Source organism: Protopterus annectens, chromosome 3.part0 (assembly GCF_019279795.1).
Source record: "Protopterus annectens isolate FY-2018-M chromosome 3.part0, PAN1.0, whole genome shotgun sequence".
NCBI classification, from domain to species: Eukaryota; Metazoa; Chordata; order Ceratodontiformes; family Protopteridae; genus Protopterus; species Protopterus annectens.
This window is the reverse complement of record NC_056731.1, coordinates 29,817,050-29,830,889: the sequence shown is the minus strand read 5'-3', so window position 1 is coordinate 29,830,889 and position 13,840 is coordinate 29,817,050. Positions and strand designations below refer to the sequence as shown.

Sequence of the window (13,840 nt, the reverse complement as noted above, 5' to 3'; positions counted from 1 at the left end):
AACCAATAAAATAAAGTAAATAAATAAGTTGACAGATAAGCCTCCTAAATTTATAGATTCAGAACATAATCCTAAATGTATCTGAAATGAGTGAATAAACTGAAAAAAAATAAATGGACCAAGAAAAGCCCAAATCCAGAAAAAAACTTATGTAATCAGTATAAGCAATTTCATATCTCATAAAATCATCAAGGAGACATTGTTTGACCAATTTAAACATTATTCACAAAAATTATTATAGTAAAATCTAAGACTTAAAATACCAATCGGATAAATGGCGAAACAATTAAAATGAATAAATATACTAAATACTTTAAAAATTCACTTAACTTTTAAAAGTCTCACTAGAATTATCTTAACAAGATACCTAATAGGAGGGCAATGATGATTTTTTTTCTGGTTTTATTACTTTTGTACATATGTATTGTGTATTTTTAAGAATTCAACACAACTAAAAAGTATTTAAAATATTTAACTTTTGTAATTATGTTTTAAGTCTTACTAATAATCTTTGTGAGCCATGTTTGAATCATTGTGTTAGAGTAACTTTGCAGATTGTATAAGAAACAAAATCACTTATACTTATTAAAGAAGTTTTTTTTATTCATGTTCTTTGGGGTTCACTTACTTATTTATTTTAGTTTATTCAGCCTTTTTGTTTACAGTATTATATTTTATTCAGAAGTTTATGTCCTTTATTCTGAATCCTAAGTGGAGTTGATCTTTACTTGACTGCTATTAAAAGCAGCAATATTCAATATTTGTAATTCTTTTTTTTCTTTCTGTTAGCATTATGTGCATCCAAGATTAACTTGACAGTAATGCATTATTCATTAAAGTATTTATAATGAAAAAAGGACTCTTGAATAAATAAATTAATTGCTAAAGAGGGGGGGGGGCATTTTATATAATCACAGAAAATCAGACTGTTGAATATTCTTAGTGTGACTGTAGTATTGTCCATTCATGACTGACTCATGGCAACATTGTGAACAGTTAGCTACCCACCCACAGCATTTTCATGTCAGAAATATGAGAGTAGATTGCCAGGCCTTTCTCCCACATAACTTTTACCAGCAGCCCCAGTCTGGTCTCTAACCCAAGGTGCTAGTGTTGCAGAAGGATGCATTGCCTCTGCACAAGTGGGCTGACTGAATATGCTTTATTATCATTTAATTTATGTAGCTAAACATTTTGCATATCCAAAATGGAGAGATGATAAAATCAGCAAGAAAATGAGAATAGTATTGCTGGAACTTAATTCATCCTCAAGTGTTGGAGAGTACATTCACATGGTGGACCCAGTTTTCACAAAATTTCACCAAGATGACTCTGATCTGTAGACTGTATTTTGTATAACAAATATCATGGGCAGAGGTATGTTAAAAATAAAAAAGACAGCTGGGTGCACAAATCCAAGGATAAAAAGTGCCCAATCCTGGTATGCGCACTTGCGCCAGGACTAGAAAAAGTGACAGTGCAGAATCTTCAAGATATTAAAATATTTCTGCAATGGTTTAGGCCAGGCTAGGGGGAGGGTGCTCCCCTGTTGTAGAAGGAAGTGGTAGTCCACATAAACCACAAAAATTGACAGGCCAAAAAAGAGCCATAAAGCTGATAGGGTGGACTAGTGGGGATAAGGAAGAAGTTATATATTGATGCTATTATGCAAGAAGGCCAGAATTTCCAGATAGAAGATATTCAAAAAGATTAAGAGAGAAATTAGAGGAAAGAAAAATACTTGCACAAGAAAAACTATCAAAAGCTTCAAATGCAAATGTGTGTTCATTAATACAACAGATCTATGAAAAACATTACACGGATGAAGAAACTTTGGGCTACTTCAAAAATAAGTGACAGAGGACATGCAAAAATATAAAGAACAAAACCTTGAGTTTTTTGAAAAGTATAAAAAGGAAGCATGTACGTGAAAACAAAAAAGATCTCATATAGTAGAATATTTATACAAAAGAAAAAGCCAAACTAATCAATACAAAACGATACTCCAAAGATATTTGAAAAGAAATAGAGGCAAAGACACCCAGACAGGGAAAATTTCACAACACAAAAAATAAGATCACAAAGGGTGAAAGCAGAGCAGAAGATTAGTAAAGCAGAAGTAAAATGAGGTGAAGCTGAAGTTATGGAATACCTGCAAAGTGAGGGATTTAGTGTAGAAATTCTAACAAAGGTTATATTACAGTATGATGGAACAACGAGTCCCAAATTAAGGAGAAACAGGTGGAGTGGGAGACATTTTGAAGAAGAAATATGGACATGAAAAATAAAAAGTAATGTAATATGGTGCAGTGTTTATGAAAAGGAGAAAACAAAACTAATCAATATAAAAAAGCAGCATCAAAGATATTAGAAAAGAAATACAAACAAAGACATGTGGATATGGAAAACTTCACAGTATAAAAATAAGAAAACAAAGGTGGAAAGTAGAAAAGAGGATTAGTAATGAAGAAGTTAAGGTAATAGGAACTGAAGTTATGGATTACCTGTGAAGTGAAGGATTTATTGCAGAAAATCCAGTTCAGTTAACATCCCAGCATGGTGGAACAACGAGTCCCCAAATTAAGAAGAAACAGGTGGAATGTGAAGTATCTGATCACTTGTCACATGAAGATGCTCTGGAGCCTTCAGTAGAAGACCAGTACAGAAGTTCAGTTGGAGATGCACAGCAAAGGAAGGAGTAGGAAACAATTGCAACTCTTACTCAGTAAATATTGTGGAGTAATAAGCCAATGTGTTCTCATGTAATAGAGCAATGAATGCCTCTGAAGAGAATATGTCACAAGAAGATGTTTTGGAAATTTCTATAGAATGTCCGCAGGAAACAGACAGCAAAGAATGTGCCCTCGGTTTAAAAGAAAGTGATCTAAGGGAAGAGTTGTTTGATTTAATAGAGATGGATAGAAATATTAAGATCAATGAAAAAAATAGATTAGAGAAAATAAAGAAGACCCAAAATGTTAGAAGTCTGTTAAAATAGATGAACACAGTAATTAAGACTATTAACAGAAATTTCTGTGATATAAGCAATAAATAGGATATATTACTATGCAGCTAAATTAATACCAGATAGAGTTTTACCACAAAAATGCAGAGCAATAAGGGAAAGGAAGGGAAGAAATAAAATGCTATTGTGGAAGCATTGAATAATGAAAACTATAAATCAGTTAATACAAAAAGTGCCAATAAGTGACAATATATATGTCCATATATGTATATATGTGTGTGTGTATATATATTTTTATATGAGTACATACACACATTATCAGAGGGTGGTGTTGTATTTTTTTGTGTAAACTTGGTTGAATTTTTTTTGATGATGCTATTGCTGTAGAATTCATGGTAATTTTGGGAAATGTAGTAGTTTTTCATGACTAAGTGATATGTTTATGTATAATGTGCACTGGTCACTTTAAAAGTGGGATGTATAGACACATTTTGATACACAATTGTTTAATTGTTTAGTATGTTTAAGCTTTAGAATTTGATATGTTGATATCCCTTGAAGGTGAAATGCCAAGGTACCAGGATTAATGCTGTTTGGTACTCCAAATCTGTGTACGCCTTTTGGATTTATTAGGTTTTTGTGTTTTTTTCTTTGGTTTTGATAAGCACTATAAACTTCCCTTAGATATATGTGCAGTATGAGAATGAGCGTATACCCTGTCACTGTTAGAAGAGTATAGAAAAGGGAACAGATCAACAAAAATACTTAGAACGAGAGATGTAATAAAAGCAATGTGCAGTATCAGAACAGACCAGGATTTATCATACACTATTGAAAATAATAAGCTAAGATGTCACCCAGACAGAAAAGCTTAATAGATTATGCAGATAAATATAAAGGAAAAGTACAAAATAAGCAGTTCATTGATGATCTTAGAAGGTTTTATAGAGAATTGGGAAACAAAGTAAAAGGAATAGAAATACCTCCAAAAAAGAAGAAATAGACACATTTTGGAGAAATATTTATGGAGACCCTGTGGAACATAACAAAGATTCTGAATGGATAGAAGAAGTAAAAGAAATAGTAAGATATTCAAATGTACAGGATATGAAATGGGATGAAGTAATGTCCACAGAAACTGAAACAAAATTAAGAAAACTCCTATTTGGAAAACTCCAGGCCCAGATGCAGTACCTAACGTCTGGTTAAAAGTATTAACAACTTTACATGAAAATTTAGCCTTGAGTAAGAATTATTTACATAAGGATCCTGAACAGACACCAACCTAGTTAACAACAGGAAAAATGATAGCCCTCTGTAAAGAGTGAACCTGTAAGCCATCCATAAAACTAGTCCAATAATTTGCCTTCCTATGCTTTATAAACTGTATACTTGAACTGATGCCAACAGAGTTTATAGCCATTTGGAAGAAAACTCAGTAGAATAAAAGGGTAAACAAATGAAAGTCATATGGAACAAAGGATCACTTGTTTAAATAAAGTCATAATGGAGAATTATGAAAAGGGGAACAATCCAAATATGGCCTGGATAGATTGCAAGAAAGCATTTGATGGCATCCTACATTCATGTTAAAAGAGTGCTTACGGATGCATCCTAGATTGATCAATTACATTACAGTAATTAAGACAAAGGGCAAATTATTATCCCAGGGTTAAAAATTAAAAGGGGGATATTCCAGGGTGATTCTTTGTCACCGCTGTTGTTTTGTCTTGCCCTTAACCCATTACACTATTTACTTAGCAGATTAGGTCTTGGTTCTAATTTGGTTCGTAGAAAACAAACTTGCTTAAAGATTTCTCATCTACATTTGGTGGATGACTTAAAACTGTATAGTTCATCAGATGAGGGGTTGAAAGCACAAATGCAAATTGTCAAAACTTTCTCAGATGATTTAAGATTGACATTTGGTCTTGATAAATGTGCAAAAGCAACATTTAAAGCAGGAAAGTTGCAAGTACCAAGAAAATATCAGGAATATGATATAAAGGAACTTGAGCAGGAAGGAGTGTATAAATGTTTGGGAGCTGAATAAGGACTTGGCAATAAAATATAAACAAAGGTGACTAAAACTCAGTAAGGAATACTTCAGAAGACTAAAATTAATATTGAAAACAGTCCTGATATCTAGGAATAAAGTCCAAGCTATAAACAAATTTACTGTTCTTGTTTTAGCTTACAGTTTTGGTGTGATTGACTCCTCCCAAAAGGTATTGGATCAGTTAGACAGAAAAACAAGAAAAATGCTTCACACTTATAAAATGATATATAAAATCAGCATATGCCATCACTGTGAAGGAGGTAGGGTCCTCCATGAAACTGACTATATTGTATGGATCTATGATTGAGAGACTACATACATATCTGCTAACCTTGTCAGATCCAAATATAGGGAAAGTTTTAAAACATGAGGAGAAGAAGTCTAAGATTACCTCTTTGCTTAGTTTATAAGAAGTATTTAGGCATCAAGCAGGAATGAAAATCAAACCAGAAGTAGGCAAAAAATCAGACAATAATTGAATGTGCTAAAAACCAAAGAAAAAATATAAGGATGAGGATCAGATGAAAAGGAAAGAAATATGGAAAAGCCATAAATATAGTGCCAAGTATAGAACACTCCTGGAACAACCTTATGTTGATCAGGATTTGACACAGGAATGGTTAAGGAGAGGTGAATTTAAACCAGAAGATGAAAGGTTAATCTTGGTGGCCCTGGATATTTGACTACATACACATTAGTTTACAGAGTCCATTGAACATGTGGGAGAAATAGACAAATGGAGGTTCTGTAAACAGAACTGGAAATAGTCGCACATCTTTGTGATACAGTAATGACAGAGTGCTGTATACTGAAAGGCATAATAATGTGGCAATACTGTTGCATTGGGGATTGTGCAAACACTACAATATTAAAGTAGCTGAGAAGCATTGGAAACATGAGCCAGAAGGCATTATACAGAATGATGAAGTTTATATCACATGGGATCATCCCTTACTAACAGTTCTGAAAATAGATGCAAGAAAACCAAATAAAATAGTCCATGAAGAGAAGACAAATGTAGAACTGATCAGTGAAAATGCTACACTCGGTGATTACAGTATATTATGTAATCTTACGTACAGAGAGATACAAAGTCATAAAATAACAGGATTTGAAAGCAGAAATGAGAGCAATGTGGAAGAAAGATATTCAGACAGTTCCAAAAGTAGTAAGAAAAATAGGTCTCATAAAAAAGAATTAGAGTTGTATTTAGATATGCTACTGATACATGTAAATCCATATTAATTGCAGAAGGAGTCAAATCTGGGCACATTATGGGTGCTGGGCATAACACTTTTGGCTAACATCAAAGATTGAAACAATAGAAATTTCATGAATTTTAATCATACCTAGACTTAGGAATAGGGTTCATTCCCATCATGGTATTAGAAACCCAAGAGGCTTGGAGAAGTTAATATTTCATGGTGCATGCAGTACTGCAATGAATAGACATGGACCATTATCAAAATAATAGTAGACAATCATTATAAATTATTATATTTATATACTGGTTTATGATTTGTGATTTGTGCTGTTGATCACTTTAACAGCAATTTGAACTCAAGAGTGGACTGGTGGATTGCAGACCATTTAATGAAATAAGGAATATACTTTCTGAACTGGATTCTTTCCTGTGATTTAACACTGGACAGATACAGAATGTTTGGTGGTGTTGGAAGGTCATAATTTTTAGCTGTGGTTGCAATTATATACAAATGCTTAGGCATTTTTGCATCTGAGCCCCATGAAGTAGGCCAGAAAACAGTCAAATACTGTTCCTTCTGTACGATTTGCCAGATATGTTGATGTATACCCCATACCTGAGTACATTAATCGAAGGGAAAGTCAATGGAAAAAATAGCCAGACAGATAGAGAAAGATGTTAAGAAATTCAGTATCAGGATACTCAAAAATACAAATTGGATTGCACTGTCAATTGTAGTGCTAGTGTAGTTAATTCTTGCAGAGTACCTTGTTGTATTCTTATTTTATTAATGTACAACCAACCACGTAGATTTGCATTCATATTCCACTGAATACAACATGCACCATATTTTTATTAGAGCTAGAGGGAGAGAGAAAAGTTAGTGAGTATCTTGGTTAGTACCTGAACTCATGTTTTTCAGTATGCAGTTTCATTTGTTCTAGCTACTGGACTAGCAAAGCGGTTGAACTATGGTGTATCTGTATCCTCAACATGTTTATCATTGTTACTGCTTTCTTGTTATCACAACAGATACCAGATATGTTTAATAGTGTGTGATTGGTCCCGCAGATTCTCCCATCTAGAGGTGTTAAATGTTAGTGGAACTGGTGAGAAGAAAGCAAGTCTGGAAAGAGTATGTCTATGATCGGATAAGCTGAAAAAATGTGACAGTCAGAGATTCAGAGATATAGATGCAAGGTCTTTTGTTTGAAAAATAAAAATAAGTCATTGTGGAGCGAACCTGTAATTACTCTTTGCCTTTATTTCTGTTATCGCTCTCTTTTTTAGTTTGATCCACTGCCTGTTGAAAGTAAGAAAGCTGCAACTGTGGTTCTCATGCTTAATTCTCCAGAGGATGACATTTTAGCCAAAGCTTGTGAAGCCTTATATAAATTTGCTGATAAAGGTATTATCTTTTTACTTTTATTCACTGTTTTGTGGGAGCATAACACTTAATGACAGCACATTCACTGACCCTTAACTCAGTGACAACAACTTGCTGAGATCCCAACTGGCCAATGGTGCCTTTGTTAAATATACAGTCTGAAGTTATGTAACCTCATGGGTAATTCCTTTATCCCCGAGGTTTTATGACCTCGGGGTGTGTGTGTGTGTGTGTGTGTGTATATATATATATATATATATATATATATATATATATATGTATGTGTGTGTGTGTGTGTGTGTGTGGACATGTTGGGGTGCAGGGGGTGGCCAATGTGTAGAATCACGTGATGAAACTGACAAAAATTTAGACCATTTTTTTCTTCCATTGACTGAGTATACGTGATTTTTCACAAATGACAGTACTGCCAGTAGTGTAGCATATGCTCCCATATGATGTTTCTCATCTGCATGGTATTTCTTGAAACAAAATGTCATAATTTAATTTATAGTTGCAAGCATTGTAGTATGCTGGTTTGAATATGTATAATTCCTGCTGTGTAGTTCTTCTCCCGGCACATATTGGTTTCTTTTCTGCCCTTTTCAGTACTTGCACTGCTTTTGTATATTGTACTGAATTTGTAACATAAGGGTTTATTTGTGTCGAAGATAGAAATAGTATGGTCCATTTTCACCTCTTCCTGAGTAGGACTATAAAGATAAGTGATTACTTTCAAAAATGTATTCATTTTAGTATTTGTGAAAATTATTGAATTAAATATATAATAGCTTTCCAGTCTTACCTTTCTTATTTGATTAATGCATTGCTTGTATAAGGATACATAGAAGTCTAGGTGTGGAAAATAACCTACTGTTCCTTTCTTGTCTTTCATATTCAATTCACTCTGCAGTCTGACCTAATGGGGAATCTTGACATGTGGCATTTACGGTCCGTGTTCACATCAGATCTCAACCTTTTTTTTTCCTGCACTATGCTGTCATCACAGAGTAATTTTGTTGTCTTGTACCATGGCAATGTATGTAGTATCCCAGTTGTTTTTGTTAAGATCACCTCCATACTATTGATGTGCATCCATTATGTTTTTGGTTTGGAACCCTTTTTTTCTAAGGGTGTGTTACATTAAAGAACTCCTAATCAGTACAGTTCCATTTTTGGTAGCTTCCAGTACTAACAGTCTTTCATTTTGTACTTTAACAACATTTTTCTCATGTATCTGTTTTCATGTTATTGCACTGAAGTAAAATTTAAAGTCCTCTTCAGTACACTGTGTAAATTCTCTTCAGTGTCTCTTATCCTGTTTTTAATGTTAACTGTTATCCTAAAGAAAGAAATGGGCATCATACTTTAAGCACACGTGATATAATTGAACACATGAATGAAAACCAAGATTAGAATTAGTATTGGTACTCTAAACTCCATTTAAGAATTCCCTGCTTGCATCATTTAACATTTTTTCTCCACAATTAGCTTTAAACAGTCGCTGTTTTTACTTCAGACAAATTGCCATTTCTTGTCCAGTTTGTTGTAGGAGGTATGTTACTGAGTCTGTTTGAATTTTAAATATATCCATTACTTGTCTACATATGGGATGCTGTAGTTAAAAATGCCAAAATCATTTGAGAATTTTTTTGGGAACCTTGCTGCACTTGGTAAAAGATTAATTCATTTAATAGTAAAGACAGCACTTTTTCCATCTGCTGTTGCACACAGTGGTCTGTGTTTGTGTTTTGTTGTATTTGAGAACTACCATTAAGGGAAAACTGCACATTGGAACTGTTTTTTTTTTTCATCTTTGTTTTCTGACCTATTTAATGCATTAAAATAACTATAGATGTTTCTTATAAAACTTTAATGTTTTTCCACAGAATGATGGATGGATTGGTCAACACGGGACCTGATATATTAATGTGATCTTATTTTAGTGCCATATGCTTCCCAGGATCCATTTTAAGCCCCTTTATATTAACCATTCGGGACATAAGAAAGTGATGATGTTTTCCTGGTCCTTTAAGATACAATGATAACATCGTGAGTCACAGGTATCTTAGACACCTTCTGTAGCAGGAGAGTTTGCATTTTATTTCTGAATGACCATCATATACATTTCTCTCAAACCCTGTTAAAAGCCATTCAGAGCAATTTTATAACTCTAGCCAAAGAAAGTAGCTAAATTCCAGGATTTTGTAAGGATTGTCATTTTGTACTTCTGTGTTGTAAGTACTGACAGACCCTTTCTTATACTTTTCCTGAGGTGTCAAAGTTAACACTATAATCTAAGACCTGTTATCACTTCGTATGACTTGTTCTTCTACTCACTAGAGACAGCAGCAGTAGGAATATTTTTTTATCTTGGATATTGGGGAAATGTGCCAATGTACTTGCTATTTTTGCACAAAAGTATTTTAAAATCACAAAAGAAAAAAAGGGCAACTATATGTTCTTGAATTTGTGTTACGAGGATTGTTTTTTAAGCTAAGGCACAAATGCCTTTATACATTACATTTTCGCACTTCTATTGCATTGCTACCCCTTAGTTTATATTGCAGAAGACTGACTACTTCATCAAAGCCACAGTCTTTAGCATGACATTATTAATTCTGTAAGTCTAACACAACATAAAATAAACTGTTGCAGTTATGGGAAATACCACTCATAACAATATCACTATATAACTATGTAGTCAGCTATTAGGGTTATCTTTTTAGATTCTCAGATTGGGACAATCTTACTGAAAACTGAGATTATGCAGGACAAGCCATGCCATAAGCAAATGACATATAATTATTTATTTCCATCTTTTTGCAAAGAAACTGCTATATATGATATTAAGATAACTTAAATGTAGTATCAAACATTTCTGTGACATTTAGAGAAAAGTTTAAAGCTATTTTTTTCTTGTAAAATCCCAGCACATTTACTATTTTTCATGACCCCCCCCCCCACATACACACATAGGACAGAACTGCCCAAGTCAGGAATGCTTTTCAGAAAGAGAAATAGGGGCATGACCCTATTAACTAGGTACACTGATACTGTTTATTTTCCTCTCTGCAATAAAGGCAAAGGAAAATAGTTTTTCAGCTGTCTGGCATTTTTATGACAGCTGCTGAGTTCCTGAAACCAGCAGAGCTATCTACCCGTCTATGGTTGTCAGCAGTATTAAAGAGGGTAAACTACAAATTTCTCTATGGCATGTCATGCAGCTGGAGACAAATTCCTTTGTAAAGCATGTGAGAAATTAAGCTTAAAAAAGTGGGTGGACATTCCTTCGTTTGATTCCAAGGCAAGGAAATGAAAATGTTATAAAGTACAAGAAGGTTTCTGGTACCTTGACAGTGATGGAACTATAATGTAGAGAGAAAGGCAACTTAAGGGTGAGTTAAACTGTAGGAGAAGTTGGAGTTTTCCTTTAAAAATATTGCAGTTTGTCTGTTGTTACTTGTACCATTTTATTTATTTGCTTATTTAGGAAGCTATAGTGGGCCATAAAGATCCATTTTCAGTCAGGAACTTGTTAGCATTTAATGAATAAAGTAATATACAGTACAGTACAGTGATTATGTTCATAGGTTTGTATGTTGATAGTAGGTATCTACTGTTTAGGTGGTTTTGAGCCTAGCCAATAAAACATTCAGAAGTTTACTCCTGCTTCCAGCAGAGCAACACAAGATAGATCCGGGGAGAATTTGCCACTTCCCATCCAATATTTGATCACATGTGACAGATGTTAGTTCTGGAGGCAAGGAGTGTGTTAGGATATGAATTTGTCATACCACTATGTCTTAGCAATATACTGATGAAGATTCATGCTCTTTACATGGGTATTTGTGCAATTATTCATTCTGTGAAGGTACTGGAAGAAAAGGAGGGTAGGGTCTATCATGGCATGAAAGGCTAGCCACAGATTGCCATGGAGGAGTCTATAAAAGACTGAGCATCAGGAGAGGGCTGCCACTCTGTTAGAATAACTAAGGGTCTTGAGGCCAGTGATATATTTTAGTATTTTTCAGCTCTGTCAGTTTGAGTGATGCGGTTAGACAGGTACATACCAAAGTGGGCATTATCTTCAGTAATAGATCTCATGAGAGATGAAGAGAGGGTAAGTAAGACTTCTTTGGAGCTATAGGAAATGCACTTGGCTATTAGTTGATCCAAACAATTACTTAGTACAAATGGATGTAACAAAGGAAATGTTTTTTTTTTGAGCTGGAATACAGCAACTAGACATAGTAAGACCTTGTTAAGTGCAATTCTTGTGGCTGCCTAAAAAGCAGCTACTAGAAAATGGAAATCACAGTGTAATCCAACAGTATTTGAAGAAGTGCATATTATAACACAGATAAAAGATCTGTAAGTGGGATCTTTAGAAAAGGGTAGGAGCAAAGTACATAGAAAAAATGGAAATTGTGGGAATAATTCATATAGAATAATGTTTTGGAGGAGGAGTAAGGTTTATGGGAAGGCTAGACTTGATCAATTTATGTAATGTTGGATTGATGATAAATGTATAAATGTGAACATGTTAGCATGCTTTGTTTTCTTGTACATAAATGTATGTTCATCTACGTCTTAAGTGATAATTCAATAAAGGTGTAAAAAAAGTAGTTAATGAGGTTAAGGAGCATAATAAAGCCAGTCTGTTCTGGGTCCAGTGCCAGGTGTTTCTCAGTGTCTGTGTTTATGGCATCATGGATTGAGAAATTTGGTGCATTAATAATTTGTATAGTGAACTTGTATATTGGCATATGCCATTGAGATATACCACTAGTTACTATGATGTAGTGTTATGTGGGATTTGAATGGTTGTTGTTGGTGATTCTAGCTGCTTATCCAAGTGACTGTGATATGTTTTGTGGAGCAGTGTGGCTCAACAAAAAAAAATTATTAAGGTAGGTAGTTTGCTGAGAGTAACATTATGGTTCCAGTGGACAGAAGCAAGTGCTGCTTCCACAAAATCAGGAGGAACAGCTACAGAGAAACTGTCAAGACTGTCATTTGACTACAGTGCCGCTCACTGACATCAGCATTGTTATGATACAAATCAGATAACAGGACTCCATGCCAGTGGTAGCTAAAATGTTATACATGATGGCTATAGTAATAGTATTAATGGGAAGAAATGGCAGGCAGTTTAGGTCTTTCCTACAGATTACTATATCAATGGGTAGTACTAGACAGACTGCTTTATCAGTATAAAGCAGAATCCTCACAGAAACAAACATTTACTCACATGTCCATATGGACCACTAATTTACTGTCATCTGTTGATATCTTCTGTGTAAAGGCATAAATATGTTTGTTGTTGGCTGCCTTCCTCCACTGATTGATTTCATTAAGTCTTTTGCAAAAAAAAAATCTGGAAAAAAAACTTTTAAATTTCACCCCATTTTGACTACTTTCTAATTGGTTCATTTTAATTGGGGGGGTTACATTTATTTCATTGATCAGGGCACTAATCACAAGTACTAAATACATTATTTATATTTTTCAAATATAACTTAGAAGGTTGAAACATTATTTAATTTCCCAGTTTACACTGAGAATCACATATCCTTCTTTTCTTCTTTACTGCTCTTAAAATATAGAGGAGTGCTTCTTCAGATAATTATAAACCAAGCTTCCACTGAAATGAATATTGTAGAGAATTGGGTCATGATAAAATAAATTTAATTGTTTTCAGGGGAGAAGTGTCACAGGCTGAATGAAATTTACAGCTGTTCAGTAAGCATATGAAAGGTTCTATTAAAGTGAGGCAAATGTTTGTTGTAATAAAAAAAGTGTGTGTAAATAAAAGCTTGGTTGTTGCTTTGAGTAAGCTGTGGAGCCTTTTAAATAAGAAAAGTGATCCGTGGTCATGCAGCGGTAGCATTGTTGCCTCACAGCAAGAGGTTCTCTCGTTCGATTCTCAGCTGGAGTGTGGGAGTGCCTTCTGTGTGGAGTCTGCATGTCCTCCCCGTGGTTGAGTGGGAGTTCGAAAGACATGCGTAAATGGGGCGAGTCTTCGTTGAAGGTTGAACATCGAGCTGGCACCTCGGCGTTCGTGAAAATCTACTGCCAATCATTAGCGGACCGGAGTTCCGCTGTGGTGACCCCTAACCGGGAAAAGCCGAAAGACAACAACAACAACACAGACTATCCAACTGCTTTTAGTGAAACTGCTGCATAACTGTTAGTAATGATAGTGGCTCCTTAAGTGTGCACACA

The 13,840-nt window shown here is 34.5% G+C and overlaps 1 protein-coding gene across 1 annotated transcript in view; it reads left to right on the top strand.

The window, feature by feature from the left end:
- ARMC3 (armadillo repeat containing 3) overlaps nt 1–13,840 on the top strand; it is a 926,167-nt gene that overhangs the window by 111,032 nt on the left and 801,295 nt on the right. Inside the window, exon 3 of the mRNA XM_044064561.1 lies at nt 7,519–7,636. Within this exon, the coding sequence (XP_043920496.1) occupies nt 7,519–7,636 (118 nt within the window). The remainder of the gene's footprint in view (nt 1–7,518; nt 7,637–13,840) is intronic.